A 16,029-nucleotide genomic window follows, 5' to 3' on the forward strand; every position below is an offset into this window, starting at 1 on the left:
TTTGTTTTTTCCTCAAGTTGAGTCTGTTTTTTGCCTGTGACCATAAGTGGTGAGTGATCCCTCCCTGTCCTTGTCTCAACCCATGAGCTTTTCGTTATTTTTGATCCTCCCCATCCCACCGGGAGGGGGGAGGAGTGAGCAAGTGGCTTTCTGGTGCTTGCTGCCAGCTGGGCTTAAACCGTGACACACTATCCGTTTCCTCCTGACTGGACTCCACTTGTCAATTGGCACTCAAACTGTAGGTCAAAAGCAGGCTATGTAGGCATTGTGCCTGATGTGCTTAAACTTGCAAATGAAATTAACAAAATTTATTATAGCTTACATATAGACACGTTTTTTACTTTTTTACTTTATACTATTTAATAACTAAACGGGGAAAAACACACACATTCCTTATTTTGCCATCATTAACAATTCCCCCCCCCATGCTCCATTTTGTCTTTCTCATTACAACCCCAGTAACGCTACAATGTCCTTACCCAAACCAGAGAAGTAGAAGTGCTGTATAGAGCAATTTAGACAATACTGTAGTGCTGCATGAGTTGTTAAGATTCAGCATTATCTCAATATGCTAGTAGCACAGACTATAATATTCACCACCTCAAGATCTTGGGGGATTTTGTGATCTTGGTCCCGAATACTAACATTAAACTCAGTATCCTGTAAGTAACAAAATTGGTTCAGAGCTTCCCTGCCAGGTTGCCCCCTGCATTTATTAAGCACTGAACTTAAAGCATTGACTATATCTAAGGTTTTCAAACACAGTGCTAATAACTGTTACACCTCAGATATCAAAAAGCATGGGTTTTGAAATACGAGCGTGGTTAGAGTTACCAAGAGACTACATAATCCAGTGTTTGCAGCCAATCATTTCAGAACTTGTAAGCAACCTCACAAATACTCTGATCTGACAGTAAGGTAGGCTACAAGATCTAGGTGGGTGGATAATTTTAAGACCTTTGTTTCAGTGTCCTACCACTTCTAAGTGGTATCTTTTACCTTAAGCATTGCAGTGAATTCCACAAAGTGATAATTTTTGTCTTCTGAAATCATCACTTTCAGAGTAAGCATGTCATATTTTTGGATTTGCACGATACCATTTCTGTATATTAATTTTGTACTATTCTCTCACCATTCATAAAACTGCAGCAGAGAACTTCCATTTCTCATATTTTATTTGCTCCATCTCTATATATATCATATATTTTTAAGTAAAACATTATCATTCATTTTAAAAAGACAAGTTCACTGAAGACTGACACTTCTTTCAACTTATTTCAGAAAGAAAATACTATACAGACACACACAATAAGCAATATAGATTCAAAGACAATATGCTTTCAAAAGTTTTCTCACATCTGTTTTCATCATCATCTATGAAGAGTAAGATTTGATCATTTTTGGAGGAGGAACTGAACTGTCATAGAAATCTCACCCGATGTCAGTAAGAGGTGGTTTGTCCCGGCCTCTCTTGTAGCAAAGAAAAAGTTCAGGACTCTTTAGACTTCCATAGTTTAAGTTGGCTTGAAGGGCTGTAGGGGTGGCTTCAACACAGGTGTATCCCTCTGGGACAGTTTCACCAGCTGATTTAATTATCACAGCAATATCAGTAATTGGAGCCTTTGGACCAGTTGACTTTGTTTCATGTCGGCTTATTTCTTGGTCCAGGAGGGTTGCAGTATCTGTATCAGTGAGCCCTGCCACTACAAAATAGTCAGCCACTCGTGGACCTTTGTCTTCTATCATGGTTATGTCAGTACTTCCTGGGGAAAATAAAGAGAGAGAAATCAAACACTCTGCTTTCACGCTAAACCCCTTCCCTCAACAAGTATGAGGATTTAAAACCTTTAAAGAAATTCTTGCAAATAAAAAATATATCTCCTATATAGAGATTTCATGAAAATTCTAGGGAAACTCCAAAACAAACCTCAATTTCTGCGGCTCAAAAAGGTAGTATTGTCAGTAATTGGATTTCAGTTCTAGCACTGTAACAGTCATGTTTTAGCACAAGGAAGTTTAAGTGAGAAATAAGAACTCAGAGCTCCTAACATAGCAGCTACACAGAAAATTGCTTGGCATTAGCTATCAGACCACTGAAGCTCTTCACAGGCTATAAATAAATGCACTAAAAGCATCTGTATTTTTCTGCCATTGCTTAGCAAGTAATTTGACTGCAGAATTGTGCTGCGTTTTTGGGGGTTTTTTTGAGAGAGAACAATTCAAAGTATAGGCTCACTAGTTTATCTTCTGCACATTTCATCCATTTTGTTTCATAATCAAGACCTAACAGTGCAGTCTTGAGACATTCGGCTGGCAACTGTAACATCTGGAAGTCGTTTACAAAAATCACACATCCAAACCCACATTTCATCAGCTGATCAGGCAGTACACATCACTGCTTAGCTGCACATTCCAGATCTGGAAAGAGTTGTTCTTCCAACACCAGCGATGTTCACTAAGTGTATGATTTTAAAGCCATGAAACCCAAGGTTCTATTAAGAACAAAACTAGCTGACAGACTATGCTCAAATATCACAAGTACAATTTCAAGTACACAATCTCATGAAATACCAATCTTTTTAAAAGTTTAGTGATATTTAAACATTACTTGCCAAGCAATAAACCTGAATACTGTTATACCGCTTCAGGGAGCTAGGGACCACCTTCTTTTAGATCCCTGTGTTTCCGTCACCAGATTTCTGGGGATCCCATCTAGAAAGCTAACCAAGAATGGAAGTCTGGTTCCCATCTTTGAAAACAAGACTGCTACAACTGCTAAGGTCCCACCTACCAAGGAGTAGTGATCCATGGGTATTACCAAATAGTAAGTGCACCAAAATTGAAAAGTTTCTTGCATTTAGAATGTACTAGTCTGATAACTGCAGAAATATTGGCCTCTGCTAACAGAAAGGTGGTTGGCGGAGACAGTATAATCCCGTTCCCTGCAACCTAGTTTCTCCTCCTGTTCTTATCCTGCTCTTTCTTACTGAAATTACAATGAAAAGGTATTTTCCATCTTCACACTTCACAAAAACTTCTAAAACTTGTCATCAAAAGTGTTCTGAGTACTCAGCTGAAGGAAAAATCAGTTATTCATGCTACATGCTTACTAAGAAATCTTAGCATAACTTGATGCAACTTAGGCACCAACCATTATATTGCAAGGTACTGCAGCATGAGATGAAAGTAGGGAGGGGAAGGGAGATAACTTCATGCAAATTTGTAGTACCTCTACACTCCAACTAACTCAATTTTTATTTTCTAACACTGAAATGACAACTTTTCAAATCCTTTCAAACCTGAAAGAAGAGTGCCTATACCCTTTAAAAGACTCTTCTCTTCTGCAACATTTTTCCACAATGCTTGTCACAGCATCACTTCAGGGTTCTCTAAACACTTTGGCTAACAGCTCTTGTAGGGCAATCCATAAACAGAGATCCTGGGAAGAGACAGAGAAGTGTCTGGCTCCCCTGAAAAGGCAAAAGCCATGGGACAGCTACTCACATGACTGAGCTTTCAGGCCTAAAATATATGGATGCCGTATCAACAGGAACAATAAAAGGTTTATTCAATTTGTCAGGTGTTCGGTGCCTAGGTCTCCTGAAGAGTAAGAAAATTACTCCAAAGCCATAGCTACTTGTGAAGCTTCTGAATCACTTTCAGCTACAGAACTTGCAGCAGTTTACCCTTCTTACTGTCATAAACAACATGAAATTAGTCATAAAGCCCTTTACAGATAAGCAAGTCAACATGAAATGCAGGAGTAATGGCTTCAACTTAATCTCCTATAAATTCGTGCTTCCGTTAAAAGGTTCCTCCTCATACTGCCACTGCTCATTGCCACCTTCACTTTTGTCCAGAACTATAGTTTGTGCAACCATGTAGTTAACTAGAACAAGGAATTGCTCTGGCTGAATGCTAACCTGGCAGAGACTGTTGAGTGTTCAGCCGGAGCAGTTCTCCAATGATTCACTGTGTCAGCATAAAAGCAGCAGCAGTACACCCCTTTCAGCAGCAGCACTGACTTGGACTGGATTAATCATAAAATTGTTAAGTCTAAGATGTTTCAGTTTGCCTTGTAGATGCTTGGACTTGTTCACAGAATTATAAAAACAAACAAACAAACAAACCAACCAACCAACCTCTCCCTGCTCCCCTTAACGGAAAGGAAAGTCCTGAGCCAGAACATCATGTAATCTGGAAAGTGCTGTTTGGACTTCACATACATGAAACCAAATTACTGGAACAAGCTGCTGAAAACAGCAAAACTGTTGGCATCATACAGATTTTTTTTTAAAAAACAAAACCTTTGTTAAATGATCCAGCCTTTTATTACCTGCTACATGTTCACACAGCTCAATATCATGTTCTCTCAATGTAACATTAAAATTGTTGCCCACATTTAGTTTTAGCACACTGAGCAGGAAATAAAACAGTAACAATAACGGCATACAACGTCAGAAACCTCACAACAGTTTGTACTTTTAATCACAGCTGTAGTTCCTGGAGTTCCGCTAATGTTATCCTTGAATGTGTTTTAAAGTGAAAATATAGGTTTCTTGGGTAAACGGAGGGAGAAAAAATTAAAAGGACCTGAAAACTTGAATAGTAAGATTTTGAAGGTTAGAATACAAAGGAAGAGAATCCATTCCCAAATTTTTACAAGTAGGGATCAGTAAAACTGTAGCAATTGGTTGCTAAGGAGCATACACTTATATCTATGATTTTATATTTTTCTCTTAGCCATGGCTATGTTTTATTTCACAGAAACCCTGTAATATGTGGCAGGCAAAAGTCAGAATCACCAGACAATTCAGCTGAGAAACTTGGCACACAAGCCTCCTATGTCAGCACAATGTTTAGCGAGTTTTTCAAAATGTTCTGAGCCTCTCAAAACAGTTCCCTTCCTTTTCCACAAGGATAAGAGAAGTAAGGTTTCAACTAAGCACTACAACTCAGCTCTTCAAGAATTTATTCTCCAATTTCAGAAAGATTTAAAGCAACATGATCTCTCAAAAGAGACCTTAAAGTAATAGCTCTTAATTAAGCCATGGTTATCTTCTTTAATGCAATAGCTTTATAAATACAAATAGACACTAAACTATAAATTTGCGGAGAGACACCAAAACACATGGAAACAGCAAATTCGGTTAGTCCAAGGATACTTTGCCTTCTGAACTGCAGGAAAAAAATAAACATATGATTTGTGGAGGAACAAGATGAATCCACTACCATTTTCCACTATTTTTGTGATACCTCACACAGGAATAAGTATGCACACCGCTGCTCTTAATAGAAAAGGGAACAAACATTCTTCTAAGAGACCTTCTATTGTAAGTTTTATCATGGCAAGTTTTCCCCACCATAATTTCAAGAGATACCCTCCTCTGTCAGTTTCCTATGAGTAGGTTTCTGTACTTCACAAGACTAATAGGAAAACTCAGCATTGGGATTTTTATTGTAACACCCCATTCCCTTGCAGGGCAAAACCCAAATACAAAAAAAATTCTAAAAATAAAAACTGTCACCTTGATGTTGGATGATGAAAATGCAGGATATATTGAAAAAAACCCCAATATACAAGTCTCATGAAAGATTTTTTTTTTAAAGTCTACAAAGATACTTCAGTTACAGTCAAACTGAAAACAAAAATTGGGAATTCTATTTTAAGAACATGAGCAATACTCTTTGAGGAATTACAAACCTCCAAGTCCATATAGATCCATAAGGGCTATGGAGAAATTACTTAAGTGAAGTTAGTTTTCCAATTCACTCATAGGCCACAATAGGAAAGTTTGCTATGAGCAGTTTAGGACCAAAATTATTTTTTAAATGAAAAAAAAAAGAAAAAAAGTCTTCAGAATAAAAGATTTACTTTTAAAATCCCCATGCTTTTCTAAAAGGAATTCCCACTAGAAGCAATTAGCTTTGTAGATGAAAAACAAAACCAGCCTGCACAGGCAACACTTAAACACACTTAGTACGACTAGTCTAAGTCAAGAGATCCATTTAGCAAAAATATGCAGGAGCAAACGAAATAAATTCTTTTCACTGCTAAGTGCCAGAAATACGGCAAAGTATTTCTTTTTTAGTCCATTTAAGGTTGACCTCTCTAAAAAGACAACAGCCTTTCTCACAACCAAAATGTAATTTTACAATTCTTCCGTAACGTTCTATCAAAAATATAGCAACTCAACTATTAGCTTCCTATTAGGCCATAGCCCTTTCTTAAGGAGAGATTTTATAGTGAAAGTACCTTGGGGAAAAGGTTTCCATTCTAAAGATCTCTTCTATGAATTTTGAACAATTATTAAAAAAATACGTTATTAGAAATCACTTCAGTTTATTGGCTGCTGTCTAAAACACGTTAGATTTTTCTTTTGATATAGTTAGACTGCTGTTTCCTCTATTTACAGTTAGCTGAACCACAACAAAGAGTTGTTCTTGCAAAGATATAAAAATCTGTGAGCAAGTTACAAACAGGCACAACGAAGTAAAAATGACAATGTAAATAAGTATTGTATTTGTATTTTATTTCATAGCTATGTTGCTTTTATAACAGTTACAAGCTTTTAAATTCCAAAATGGCAATCACTAATTTAAAGTTCTCAGTCTTCATTTACAGCGATTGCCACAGCTGAGAACTCCTATTCTTTAGATATAAAAAAGTCTTCTGCTGCATTACCTGCAAAACACAGAAAAAGAAGACTTCTCTAACACATACTCATTTGTGGAAATCTGCTTCACCTACCTGTCATACTCTGAGTAATAGCAAATATTTATCTTAACATTGTTAGATCCACAACTCTTTTCCCAAGACTCCTCCATTTAAATTCATTAATGACATCATTTGCTTTACCACTGCACTGGTTGTTTGTAGTGAAAATAACATTTGCTTAGAACTCTCCACAATGTAAGTACAGTGAGCACTACTTCATTTCTCAAGGGTGGAATTACAGGAAAGTGCTTGTCTGCTCATCTAAAGTAGACATAGATGCAGCAAAAAGGAATACCAGCACAATTAGTATGCTAAAACTTTAATATCCTAGGAATTTTCATTTATTTTCTAATACTACTAAACGTTAGAAAGTTGCTAGGAGAAAACATGCATGATGTGCAGGGTTTTTTTGTCTTTTTAGAAAGTCAGAGAGTATGATTTCAGCCTTTCATTTCAGTGTTTTAGTTGAAGATAGTATTCACTGAAAGAAAAATCTGTTCTGAAAATAGCATCTGAGATGCAAGATCCATTAACCTTGTCAAATGTTTAGGCCACCTCCTTCATTTCTGAAAAAGGCTCTTGGAAAGGACACTAGGAAGATGATCTGGCAGGCAGTGTGTATAGTCTTAAAAGTTTTCAAGTATTTCAGAAAGCATTTTAAACACACTTTGGACATCAGCATAACTAATTTGCCAAATAATGTTGTGCAGAGCAGATACAGCACCAAGTCAGAAACCACAAGCAACGTAGCCATTTAAGTCTAACACGCTATTCCAACTACGGTCCCCTTTCTGGCCTATCAACAGAACTTTTGCAGCCATCTTTTTTTCTGGACCAAACTGCCATCACTATACAACGCTGTCCCAATACCACATGGGCCTACCATGTTGAATCAAAGAAACTGGGGCACTTCTGAACCAACCTCTAAGGCACAGTTTAGACCTGCTCAAAAAATAGTAGTGGAGAAAATAAAACATTGTCCTCCACTTTCCAGGAACTTTCATCCTAGTAGAGACAAAAGACCATTTTCACAGAAGAGCTTTTAATTAAAGTCTTCATTCCTAAAAGTCATGGCATAATTTATGCTATCTCCCTTCAAACCTATGATAAAATTATGCAAGTCTAGAATTCTAAGTACAGGTCTGTCCTAATCTTAAAAATATGTCAAGTGTTGAATTATCCTCTAAAATTAGATTGGAAAGCCAGCCTAAGTCTAGAAACAAATGGTACAGGTAAATGCAGTTTTTCGCAAGGGGACTTGAAGAAAAGAAAACATAAAACCTGCATACAGCAGCAACCAAGGGAAAGGTTTTGTCACAAATGCCAATCTGATAATTTACATACAAATGCCATACTTACACCTGACACTACTAAGGAGAAGGTATTCTTGGAAACCCGTGTGTACACGCTGACTCCGGAGGAAGAATAACCACCCACAGAATGGGTTCAGAGGTAGCTGTTTTTAAGGCTTATGTGCAGGCAAATCCTTGAGTAATTGCTTGTTCCTTTCAACTTCTGGAAAGAAGTGGTACAAGTACTGGTATCTCAATGCACACAAAGAATAAAATAAATTTATGTCAAGAGTGTGTGTGGATATCAAAGTTGGTTTTGGTTGACTCCTAACTGGAGTGCTGATCTTACCTCTTCTCAAGAAAAAATCAGCATAAAGCTCAGGAGGCCAACTAGCATAACTTTACCCGGTAAAGTCTTAAAAGCATCTTCTTTCCTCATCACTGAGCACTCTACTACCTGCAAAGAAAACTCACTACATACTATACACAAATTGAATGAAAAAAGTTCTTCTCAAGTTTTTTTTACATAGCAAAAGTCTATGAAATAGACTTGAACTTTGTTTACCAAAATCTCACTAGTTTCAAAATTCTGCTCTAAGCAAGTGTCCACTAGAAAGAAATGAAATCAGATCAGTAAAAGCCTAACATCAGAGAGATGGCAGTCAGTTTTGTAGACAAAACACAACCTTCCTGCAACTGAAGAAACGTACACTCCAGTAAGTAGCAGTGAAGTAACTGTATTATCTTATACAATGCTCACTTGAAAAAGCAGATGGCTTTTTAACAAGACTTTATAAGAAAGACCAACTCTTTCTTACAATCAGTGACCTTTTCCTTCACCACCCACATGAAGACTCAGAACTGAGATATTCTTGACCTGGAATCACAAATAAAGCCGTAAAAAGCTTTTTTAGCCTATTTTCAATATAATCATAGTCCAGAAATCTATTTAACTGAAAATATTGGTTAACTGATGCTCAAAGAACGGAAATTATAAAGGTATTTTTGCAAGTGATTAATGGCTAACACACAACTTCGCAATTTATTCAACTCACTTGCATCTTCTTCCAGATACTGACAGTGCCCAAAAACTTATGTGTGGAAACTACTACTTACAAAGTACTTGGTGTGTGATGCCTACAGCACGCATACACAGATGACTGAAGAACTTAGACAAGATGGGATACTTTCCTCATAACTGAAAATGTTTTTGTAACCAGACTGCATAGGAAATAAGTTTTATTCCAGACTGAAGAATAACTTCAGCAGTTCCTGTGCGCTGTGGCTGAAACATCTATTTTGTAAACAGCCTGCACAGTTAAGATTTTTAAGCAAGGTAGGTGTCAAATACAACTCAGGACTTGTACACAAATGCTTAGTTTTGCAAGTGAATTATACTTGGCTATTGGCAGTAAAGGAGTTAAAAGAAAAACGTATATGCGTTCTGCTCTGAAATTTATTCCTAAAATAAACTGGCCTAAAGATAGGGGAAGACACTGGATTTGCTAAGCTAATTTAAAAGACAAAGACTCTACTGGATGGATACGAGACAGCGTGTCAGGAGGTCATCTGCAACACTTGGAAAATTTACTGGCTACAGTCTGAGTAAGAGAGAAGTATTACTATGTTTTTAAACCACTGCGCTAGGCAAAACTTCACAGACAACACAAGGACTACCACAGGCACCTCAATCCCCAGGACTGAACTTATAAGCTATGTGACCAAGTCTTTATACATGCAACTTCTGTATTATTTCCAATGAACTAATGAGAAGTGAGAAAGGGTAGGCAAAGTTTGTCTACCTTTCTGAAAATTCAGAAAGAAACATTCCTTGCTGTGGTAGAGAAGGGAGGGATCTGATTCTTTATTCACACAGACCATTCTTTTATCTTCTGCTGAGATTAAATAACTTTATTGGTGAAAGGACGGGAAGAACAATTTGTTTCCCCCTTGTATAAAAGAATCTTCATTGATGCTTGTGATATCTTAATTTTATGCCACAGCAACCAGTGCAGAATGTCTTTCAATGAGTGACTTTGGAAATGTCCCCAATTCACATTAAAAGCATTACCTAACAAGCACACATGCTAGATAGTTAAAATGTAACCAGCAAGACAGCATACTTCTTCAGGTAAAGCAGTATCAGCTATTCCTTAAAACTGAAAATGGGAAGAAATTAAAACAAATTTGTAAATGCCTTTAAAGACATGTTTGAAGAAGCTAAATCACTGTCATACAAAGCACATTTTACTATGTGTAAGAATGTACTATGAATGCATACATACACATATATATACACACACCACAACAAAAGACAAGGTAAGGCAATATTACTTCAAGCATACCATTAGCACTGAACAGCATTAAAACAGAAAAAAAAGTAGTCCACAGATTATTAGTCACAGTCAGTCAGTAACAAGAGGAAAAGAATCCCTAGATGCGCGTTTAAAGGCTTTCTTTTTCGGAATACATATCACATTGTCATAAATTATGACATGAAATAACAGTTACAGTCACTTGACTAAATCACACAAGTATTAGAAAAACTAGAGTTGCAAAAATAACTTCACAGACACGCAATGCCTACCTTCTACCTGTCTTAACACAACCAGCTGTGGAACAAGAATGGTTGGATGTCACCCACGCCTGGGTCTGAACATGCACCTATGCAAATACAGGGCCATTCCTTCATAGCAGTTTTCAAGCAAACATTTGAGAATGTAATGGTTGCACAACTGAAATAGGTTACAAGCTACATGCTGATTATCGTGTAGAGGTCTGTAACATTGTGAAAAATAAGGACCAGATGAAAGATAAAAGGCTTGCCAATTACACTTAATGAAGTATTCCTATAGGATGGCTTTTATCAGTTAATTGAACTTCATCCAGAAAACAAGTTGTATCAAGGTCCAGTACTGCAAATAATCTAAACTGGCTTTTTGTGTCATATAGCTAAATTGTTGCAAATTTGCACATACTCAAAGAAAAATACGTTGACTCTGTACTAGCTGTTTGTGTACCAGATCGTTTTCTGACAGCACCCGAACACAAAAATCACACGTAAAATGAATGTAATCAGCTTGGTGAGAAAGTTTCCTAAAGCCTTCCAAACAGATCAGGGCACTACAGTAGGAAAGGAGAAGAAATATCTCATCAAATCACCTGAGGTAAGAAACTCCTACAGAAGCAAAGGCACCAAGCCTAGAAACAATTTGATGAAACAGTTGCTTTTTTTTTCCCCACCCATACAAAAAACAGTTTTCAGAGCACCAGAGTTCTGCAAACTATTAATGTTTTGAGAACAAAATCACTTCTGCTTTAAGCTCCTGAAATATCAAACACAGCTCTACAGTTAATGCTGAAAAACAAACTGTATTTTATAAATTGAGTAAATAAAAAAAATGTCAACATCACATAAGCAGTCATACTTAAAAATCAAAGACCAAGGGCTAAAACACCACAGATGGGAAATGAAAAGATCTTTTTCACAATTTTAACCATAACTTCTATGATGGCTAAAGACATCCATAATTCTTTAAAACTTGACTAAGATAGATACTTGGTATCTCTTTTTGGGGATGTGTAATTGACATTTTCATGACAGCCACTAACGAATACATCATTGATATAATGGGAAACAGGTGTCTGTATTCGTCCAACTTAGTTTTCCTTTTCATTTTCAAACTGTGGGCTTTCAAACAGTGCAATAGTGTGCTTCGTATGAAGAAGGGGTGGTGAGGAAATGAACTGACTTTTGCAAATCCAGTATCATAATAAGTGATAATTACATAGCAATAATTCTCTGGTTTTGTAAGGCATATACAGTTTGCCACTTCAGCATCAATTTTGTTACTGATAAGTCTTACAGCTTTTCAGACCTGTTTTAGAAACAAATGGAGAACATTTTAAAATAATTTTTCCCTTAAACAAAATATATCATTATTCTCCATTACCCTGAATTTTCCTTGCATTTTCTATGTTTTCCTGTCCTGCATGCGATGCCTTGGATTGCTGGAGCAAAAATTATCAAAGGAAGGGAGGAAACTAGTAACAAATTTACAGCTTTATATTTAATAAATCGGAATTATTCAGAGAAGACACAAAAGCAAACTACTAACAATTTAAGATTTTGTCTTAGGAAGCAGAACTGTGCTTTTAGTCTGATTTTTTTCTGATTCTCAGCAAAACCAGTTACCATTGCTACAAAACAGTGGGGCAATGATGTTATGATATAAATGCTTGTATCAAACATAACAAAGCTTTCAGAAGCAAAGTTTTGTGACAGCAATTTGAACAGCTACTTACAAGTTATAAATGACTGAAAATATCACTAGGTTAATAGGCCCTGTAATCCAGGATGCTCAGGAGTATGAAAATGCCCCTCAGAAAAATCCTAAGTGAAGAAAAAAAGAAAAAGAAAAAAAAAAAGAGAAAAAACCCCAACTCTAGACTATCCAGACTATCTCTGCCATATTCACCAGTTCAAGTTTTCCTTTTGTACAGTAATTTCAAGTTCAATGGTATAAAAATTGGAGCAGTTACAGACATCTGAGGCCAAAAAACAAATTCTGAAGTGACCTCCAGAGTCTAGAGGAGAAGCAGCTGGAATCAATGAACGCAAGTTTGGTACCAGTAAATTAAGTTCTATTGCCAAGGACAGAAAACAGAAATGGAAAAGATGTGAGATGGGAAGAATGATAATCACCAAGCAGTCCAGCTATACTCATTTATTAAGCCAGCTTAATCTTGTTTTATCAGTGTTGTACCCAAATTGTTTTTTCACATAACAGAAGATGGCAACTACTCCAGATGCTGCAAACAAAACAGTCCAAGAGAGAAAATTAAAATAATAATAATAATAATAATAATAATAATAATAATAGTTCTCAGAGCAAGGGAAGTACTTTATAAAACGCACTTACTGCCCCAGTTGCAAGCTTTAAAGGTTAGCCATGCTCAGTATTATGTAATGAGTGAAACATCTGCAGCCCTGGAAACATTCTTTGTTAGAGAACTCTTTCTGTAATTGGAAACTCTGTTGGAACAGAACCAAATATAGTAGCCTGAAACAAAAATAAAACAGTGAAGAAAAAGTCAGGAGACAATAGTCTAGTGGTTAAGTGCCTTCTGGGAGCCCAACTCTCCTAGATTGCTTTTTGTAGTTTTTTTGGTGCCCATTCTTGGTTGGGGTAAGGCCGGACTATGTTTTGGTTTTGAGAGGTCAAAGGAAAGAAGAAAAGATATTCTGTTTCAAATCCACCTGAGAGGTTACTCAAAGTAAGCTGTAAGAATTTGAGATATTCTCTTTCTTGTTGCTCTCTCTACAAAGCATTGAAATAGTTAAGTATTAGCTTTGAAATTATTTTGCCAGAATCCCCAGGGACAGAGATTTGCCAGATCACACAATCATGCTTTGATTTCATTTTTCTTAGCTGCCTACAATACAATCGACCATATACCACTTGAAAACGTCTCCTAAGGGCTCCACAAATGCAGAGTGGAAAACACATTCACTGGTTTTGAGGAACATGATTTTACTCATTTTTATCTTTCGGGAAAAAAAAACGCTGCAGGACGACGTCTTTCTTCTCTGTAGGTCTCTCCATTGACAGCTTTATCACATCAAACACAGGCTACTCTAGCGACACTTTCAGAGCCTCACAGCTTATCCCCACCCCACTGAACACCTTTCCTGGCTATCAAGAGGATGACTCCCATTTCTGGTTGGCCTATGACACCAGCCTCAAATCACTTGGTTTCATGTCAGCATTTTCATTCCTTCTCGGCTGTTTTTCAAGCTTGGCAGGAGCTTATTAACACTTCAGAAGTCTGTCTTTTAATCCTCTTGCCAACTCCTCATTAAGAAACTCTCTTTTGCCAAGATGGCTTAAAAAAGTCCAAACCACATGCTTGACAGCGGTTAGAATATTCATGCTTTTGGTCTTGTGCTGCGGCAGTGAGAACCTTACAGGAAGAACTGTCTTTTTGCTCTTTATGCTGCACCAGGCATACCACGATCTTGATTTGCAGCACATTTTTGCAGTGAGCGTTTACGTTAGCACATCTGCAGCAAATGCAGAAAGAGTGTAGGCTAACCCATAGGGGCTCCAAGTAGCCCCTCTACACCACTCACTTTGCAGGTCACCTCGCAATGAAGTTACCACAAACATAAATCATGTGTAATAAGCTTAAGCTTAAGCAGGAGTATGGTTCCTGAAAATTTATGCCCTCGACTTTCCTAAGGGTTTTCTGTATTGTCAAATGTTTTAGCAAAACTTTCGAAAGACAAGCTCTTTGCTTAGGAACTAAATCCTAGATAAAGGCTAATAGAGAAATGGATCATAGCAATCTAAGAAAGTGCAGTAACTGTCAATGATTGCCTCCCATGTCTCTTCTAATTTATTTTAAAGAATATTCACAAGAGGACCCATGCAACCACACTCCACTCCAGTCACAACTCCAAAAGCCAGGACAAAATGGACCAAAGCCACCTAAAGGACAGCAAAGCTATCTCAATATTTAAAGTACAGAAATCAAAAAGCATTCACAAATAAAAGTCATCAAGTGGACTGTGTATCTGCGAAAGCACACAGGTAAAGTGATTCAAACTCTTCATTATGACTACAACTCTTGTTCCAGAATAAACATTAAAATATTGCTTAAGTTTGTACTGACAAAGTTAATTTTTATCCACAGACAAGAAAATGTTGTCATTCTGTGGAAATCTAGCTTGTATTTTCTTGTTTCTTTTCTGTTAAAATTTTCAATCACTTCTAAGACAACCAGAACATCTGATTTTTACACAGAAACTCATCACAAAACCAAGAAATCTTTCTTCCCTCTTGTGCTGGTTTTGGCTGAGATAGAGTTAATTTTCTTCACAGTAGCTGGTACAAGGATAAGTTTTGGATTTGTGCTGGCAACAGTGTTCATAATTCAGGGATGTTTTTGTTACTGCTGAGCAGTGCTTACACAGATTGAACCCTGTCTTGTATCTCAGCCCACCAGTTTTCTCATTTTTACTCCTCTGATTCTCTCCCCATCCCACTGGGGGGAAGGGAGCGAGCAGCTGCGTGGGGCTCAGCTGCAGGCTTGGGTTAAGCCATGACATCTCTGAATTCTGCAGTAAATGTAAAGAAACTTATGTTTGCACCCCTTAAAAGCCCTTGGTTATCAACCTTTGCTTCCTGCTGTGCTCACTTGTATTCCTGAATATACGTATTCAGGAGAACTGAGTATCTGCATCCATCTAAGCCCGTATTTCAGTCTTCTGAATGTACGTCAAATATGAGATCATTACAATATTAAAATCGTGTGTATTATATGAACTTCTGAAGAAAATAATCACAAAAGATAACATATTATGAAAGGTACTACTTACACAGACAAATGTATCAATAAATACTTTCCCCCAACACTAAAAAAAGCTGTCAAAGGATAGCAAGCCTGAGATTCTCTGTCATGAAGCCTTATCACTCACCAGATGGCAAGTAAATGTGAAGTCTGACATTACACATACTTTGATCCTTCTCATAATACTATCATCTAACACTCAAAATATCTATACTGTATTACTCAACACACTGGTGGAGTTCTCAGACAAAACTCTTACAGGAAACTTGATTTTCTGGGATGAACTATGCAGATTTTAAACAGTAAAAGAAGTGCTTAAGCCAGATCATTGCCAAGAGCATACCTGCTTACTTAAAATAAAAAAAGAGAGAAGGGAAGAAAAGGTTATCTTTTGTAAAATTTCAGCCAATATTACTAGCAGCCTCCAACACACTTGCCTAAAAATCTGGAGAAATATCCCTTCAGAGAGCCTAAAACTTAGCTATGATAGGATTCTGTCACGATTTAACCCCAGCCAGCAACTAAGCACCATGTAGCTACTTGCTCACTCCCCCCCCCCCCCGCCTCAGTGGGATAGGGGAGGGAATTGGGGAAAAAAAAAGGTAAAACGCATGGGTTGAGTTAATAGGACAGAAAGGAAGAAAATAATAACAACAATAATAAAAT

General features: G+C 37.1%; 1 protein-coding gene across 7 annotated transcripts in view; it reads right to left on the bottom strand.

The window, feature by feature from the left end:
• DENND4C (DENN domain containing 4C) overlaps nt 1-16,029 on the bottom strand; it is a 78,065-nt gene that overhangs the window by 52,855 nt on the left and 9,181 nt on the right. For all 7 annotated transcript variants that reach the window (XR_008233895.1, XM_052779118.1, XM_052779120.1 and 4 more), the window contains exon 2: nt 1,436-1,763. Coding sequence is in view for 6 of the 7 variants with exons in the window: in XM_052779118.1 (XP_052635078.1) it covers nt 1,436-1,746 (311 nt within the window). In the remaining variant the exon portion in view is untranslated. The remainder of the gene's footprint in view (nt 1-1,435; nt 1,764-16,029) is intronic.

Source organism: Harpia harpyja, chromosome Z (genome assembly GCF_026419915.1).
Source record: "Harpia harpyja isolate bHarHar1 chromosome Z, bHarHar1 primary haplotype, whole genome shotgun sequence".
NCBI classification, from domain to species: Eukaryota; Metazoa; Chordata; class Aves; order Accipitriformes; family Accipitridae; genus Harpia; species Harpia harpyja.